The sequence below is a fragment of the Lactuca serriola genome, chromosome 3 (genome assembly GCF_051521515.1).
Source record: "Lactuca serriola cultivar US96UC23 chromosome 3, Lser_US96UC23_V15, whole genome shotgun sequence".
NCBI classification, from domain to species: domain Eukaryota; kingdom Viridiplantae; phylum Streptophyta; class Magnoliopsida; order Asterales; family Asteraceae; genus Lactuca; species Lactuca serriola.
In genome coordinates, this window is record NC_136410.1 from 10,057,615 (window position 1) to 10,063,070 (window position 5,456).

At 32.6% G+C, this 5,456-nt stretch overlaps 1 protein-coding gene across 1 annotated transcript; it reads right to left on the reverse strand.

The window, feature by feature from the left end:
• Window positions 1-483: 483 nt before the first annotated feature.
• LOC145091446 (AT-hook motif nuclear-localized protein 5-like) lies at window positions 484-3,730 on the reverse strand. The gene is made up of 5 exons (XM_079029161.1): window positions 2,691-3,730; window positions 1,809-1,876; window positions 1,507-1,638; window positions 1,161-1,322; window positions 484-1,087 (listed from the first exon to the last, which is right to left on the reverse strand). The coding sequence occupies exons 1-5, from the start codon at window positions 3,199-3,201 to the stop codon at window positions 869-871; spliced, it is 1,092 nt and encodes a 363-aa protein (XP_078885287.1). The 5' UTR covers window positions 3,202-3,730; the 3' UTR covers window positions 484-868.
• Window positions 3,731-5,456: the final 1,726 nt, after the last annotated feature.

Consider the following 5,456-nt stretch of genomic DNA (forward strand, 5'->3'; position numbering starts at 1 on the left):
AAATTATTGGTTATTTTTCATTCTTTAATTGTAACTTCTTTAAATTAGATTATACTGGAATGTAAGTTTGTTTCACTGTTATCTTGTTTCAACTTGATTGTAACATATTTTATTTCATTTAATGTTATTGTTCAATTTTAATTTATTATACAGCTCATTTTTCATATATTTATATTGAGATTGTAGATATATGTTTTATCGTTTAAATCTGTCACCCACCGTTGAAAAGCTTTCATTATATATGGGATTTTGGTGTTTGATGGCGATAATGTTAATTTTATGTTATTAAATATTTGACATAATGTTTTTTTATCATAATACTAATGAATATTAAAAATAAACGGAATACTTATTATATTTGACCCCAGAATAACATCATTCCGAAGAGAAATGAAATAAACACTCACATAAGTCAGAAAACGTATAAAAACAATCAATCTGTAGTAAATCAGCATGAATGCAGATAGATGTACAGAGAGAATCTAAAAGCTAGAAATTAAAAATTTTCCATCAAATTGACCAATGTTTGTCAATGACTACCGACTGGTCACAAATAGGCTAACAATTCAAGATGTAGAAGATTACTACCGACTCCAAAATAATAAAGTTCCTTCCTAAAGCTAGGCCTACTTGAAAATAAAATAAAAACAAAACAAAAAAACTCTCAGACTTTGTTGGTTACAAATACGTTAGCCCACAATCCCATCTATAATCTACACATAAACGAAGACATTGAGGAGGCTAATAATAAATAATAATAATAATAATAAGAGCTTAAGATCTCATCAAATCTCAGTTTCTTTCTTTCTTTCTTTTTCACCGGAGGTGGCATTGATTGCATTTACAACAACACGCGCCTATACAGTCATCATCCACGGGTTAGGTCAATCTCAGTATGCTGCGAGTTTCTGGGATCTGGTGGCCAAGCAACCGCATGTTGTTGGCTAGTAGGAGCAGAGCTAGCCTCATTCAGCTGAGCACCAGCACCAGGACTCTTTTCCTCTCTTGAAGAAGGTGTGTATGTCTCATCTTTAGTCTTTGTCTTTGAATTGTTATTATTACCATAAACAAAGCTGCATACAACCACCTGGAAAACCAAAGATTAAAAAGATTGAAGCTTTGAAAGTTGAAGGTGTGTGAGAATTGAGAAAGATAGATACCTGGACCAGGGTGGATGCGATCAGCTTGCCGCCTATTGCACCACCAATGACATGACCATCAGGACTGCAAACCGATATGCTAAGACCACCGGTTCGGTCGCTAAGTGCACCCGCATCAGGAAGCAGATAAGATCCTGATAAACATAGTATCTCAAAACGGCCCTACAAAGCAGGTCATTTTCAACCAAGTAAGATTCACTTTATTTCATAAATCTAACTTTTCAAATAGAAATCAAGAAACCACGATTTCATTCCACATTATTATTATTATTATTATTATTATTATTATTATTATTATTATTATAGACCCAAAAAGGAAAGTGTTGAACTTTTCATAAAATACAACCTCATAAGTCACGGTGGCAGCAGAAGATGTAAACTGGCGTAGTGTGACTGCAGAAACAGCACCATTGCCTGACAAAATGCATAGGGCCCTTGGCCTTTGTTGTGCGAAAGATAGTAACTTTGCTGCAACATCCTGCAATGTACAGTACAACCATGCAATTAATTAGTTTCCTTTCCTTTTTCAAAAACATTTTTAAACAAAAAAGGTCAAACAGTATTAGACTAATACTTCAATCCATTTGTCATACTTCAAAGTACAATGATGTGTACAATGTCAATGAATGGGGGCCATTGAGTACCTACCTCTCCAGCTGCAACATGGATGATGTGGGGTGTAAAAGCTATTCCTGCCGAAGTACTCATCCACTCACCTGAGAGGATTAAAATGAATGTAATGGGGAAAAAAAAAGCCAAGAACATCAAAGCGAAATGCGTTTTGGATTATAAAATGAACACTTGGCACAAAAAGATACCAATAGAGAGCAGAGATTCTTCAAACAAACAGGAATAGAAATAAAAGCTCAACAATGAATAACCAAAAAGGCACAAGCTTTGTTTATATATATATATATATATATATATATATATATATATATATATATATATATATATATATATATATATATATATATATAACGAAAACAAAATCCAATATAATTCAAGATAAGTAAATGTTTCCATTTACACCAATTTTGATGTTCTAGATCTAGTATTGATCTCTCTATCGCATCAACTAAGTAGGATCAATGCTCAAAACATGTAAGCAGGACACGTGAAACAAAACAAACAAAACATTTGCTTACATGAGATAGAAAACTTTCCTACCCGAGATACCCTAATTTACTTGCTATTCGTACATGTTCGCTTCCGCATATGAAATCTAAAACTTCTATTATATAATTAGACTACATTCAAGAATCATGAACCAGAGGTTTGATACAACTTTCTCTAAAGTTTAACCACATAAGCTAGCATTCTAGTGACATGTAGATTAAATGTGCTTAAGGACAAGGGTAAGAACTAAGTTTCATATAATCATATATCATTTTGATTTGAGTGTGCATGGGGCATTCACTAATGAGATTCCCTTTGTTTGCTTAATAATTCGAAATGAATCCACAAGCATGAGAATAGAATAAAAACTATCACATCATTCAGGCAAGTTAATTTGGTAAGTAGACATACCGACATCTGCAAGTCTTTGCTTTCTACCACTCCCAGGAGGCCTCCCCCTGTTCTTTTTTGGGGTCGGTGTGAGAGAACCAGGAGAAGCAGCCATGGATGCCGGTGTGAGCGCTAAAGCCATATGTGATCCATCTGGACCATATTTTCTAGGCCTCCCTCTCTTTTTCTTCCCAACGGAGTCAGTCCCACTTCTAGGGGTGGTAATCGCGACTGTCCCACCACTGTTACCGCCGGCGCTGCCACCAACACCGCCGCCGCCTCCGCCGCCCATGTTAATGCCATGAGGAAAATTGGGTGATGGATTGTGTTCCGCTTGGTATGTTGGACCCATGGAACCTACCCTCATGCTGCTATGGCCATGGGGAGACATGTTAGGGTTTGATTGGGTTTTGAAACCAGGTGGTGGGGCGTGTAAACCACCACCTTGTGAATTACCCGACCCGGCATGAGAACCCGATCCACCAATCCCTCTGTTGAGATAAAACGATGGCATTCCTTCCCTTCCATCCATGCATTTACCCAGTAAACTTTCTCCCGCCCCACCACAAAAATAAACAAAATTTTGACAAAAGACACCACTTTCTTTCCAAAATCCTTCAGTTTAATTCAAATGAATCAAAATTGAGCAAGAAAAAACACTAACAGGGAATTTAATGAAAAACCCTTAAAAAATAAACAAAAAACTACAAAATTTAATCAAGGGTTTTTCATGGGTTTGTCAAGGGTCGATTTAACCCATATAAAAAAAAAAGCGAATTAGGGTAAATTGAAACTTTATGCTGCAAAATTAAAGGTTTTAGTGTGAAGCTTGCAGCCTTACACCAGCGGATTTAACACACAAACAGTGGGTGGTTATATTCGAATAGTGTATAATCAGAGAAAATTTTACACCAGATGAATCTGTGGAGATAGGGAAAGGAGCCTGTTAGTTATATGTGTATCGAAAGAGAGAAAATGAGAAACCCTAGATTTGAAAATCAAGAAGAAATGAGAAAGAGAAGAAGTTTTGGGAAAGGGGAAGTGGGGGATAGAGAGTGGGGGAGGGTAAAGACAAAAGTGAAATGATAATAGTAGAAAAAATAGCTTTTTGGAATTAAAGTAATCAAAAACTACATTTTCTTTTTCTCCTAAACGGCCCAAAATTACATATATATTTAAAAATGCGCGTAAAGATCAAAAGATAATAATTAACAACTAAAAGAACATTCTTTTGCTAATGCAAATACTATATTAATATTAATAATTAATAATATATTAGTGTTTAGTAAAGCTAAAAAGGGAGAAATATCATTATTATATAACTATTAAAAGTATTAAATATGATTTTATATCATTATACTGATTTTATAGTTATGAATTATAATTAATATAAAGATAATTCTTATATTGAAACCGATAAATATATTATAAAAATAAATTAACACGTTAGGATAAACCTTATATATTATTAAAAAATATCTAATAAATTAATATACAAAATTTATCTTTCTATTCATTAGCAATCATCTTATAATACCATATTCTTTTAGGTGTATTAAATATATTTAACATTTTGCACATTTATCACTTTATGATTATGTTAAATATTATATTTCTTTTTTTTTAATCGATAATATAATTACTCTTAAACTAACAACTAATTTCATCAATATCTATGACAGCACTTGAACCATCAACATTTAAAGAGAAAATACTTCACTTGATAAGGTTGTGCTATAAGTTATTTGGTAAACATATTTTAATGTACTTTGTCTCCAAATAAATATATCAATATTTTATAAAATGTTACAAGTATAAATAATAATTTTTTTGTGCTAATGATATGCCTACTGGTTCAAAAAAAAATTATATGAACAACAAAAATGGTTTGACGTAGTTAATAGTGATAGTGTATTTTTTTTAAAAATAAAAAAAAAAACATTTTATATTACAATGTAAATTTCGTTCGTACAATATAATAGAATTTGAAAAGTATAATATTATTCAAATTCAATATTATAATTGAATGTATTATTCAAAATTATATGGCTTAATAAATAATATAAGTATAATTATATATAACATTAATTTTGGATGAGCTTATGAACTTCCTGAGTCAGTCGGCTACAATTCAAGATTTTGGAGCCGACCCCTCCACCGCCTTTATCATCGAATCATAATCGCCTATGCATCACCATAGATATCTTTCTGATGGTTACCCTAAAATCAATTGAAGTCCATTTTGAGACTCTGTTAGAGTATCAGTTCCTCCAACATGATCGTTCGTTCTCACTATCTTATTATTCCCAATTCGAAGAGAGATAAAATAGATGGAGCATGGGTTTGATTAAACTCAACTTTGTATATCAGAAGAGAGATAAAATAGATGGAGCATGGGTTTGATTTTAGATTTGAGAGACTGGGGAAGAACTGAAGCGCACATCTAAGAAGTAAAATCAAAAATTAATTTTCTCTGTTCTGATCCCGGTGTACTTACGCTCTTGTCGCTACCACTGATGTACAACTTCTTGCTTCAACGGCATAATTGTGGTGGCTTTCAATGAAGATTGCAGCAGTCGTGTGGTTAGTTCTATTCCTGTTCCACCTAATAAGGTCGTTAAGATGATAATAGGATGCTAAAATACATAAATAAATATAATATATTGTTTTTTGCATTTTAACCATACAATGAAAATCATATTGATCGTCAAAATTTTAGATTAATAAATGAGCCCCTCTTTTTAATTATATTTTTTAAGTTATGGATTTTAAACTCTTTTTTACGTA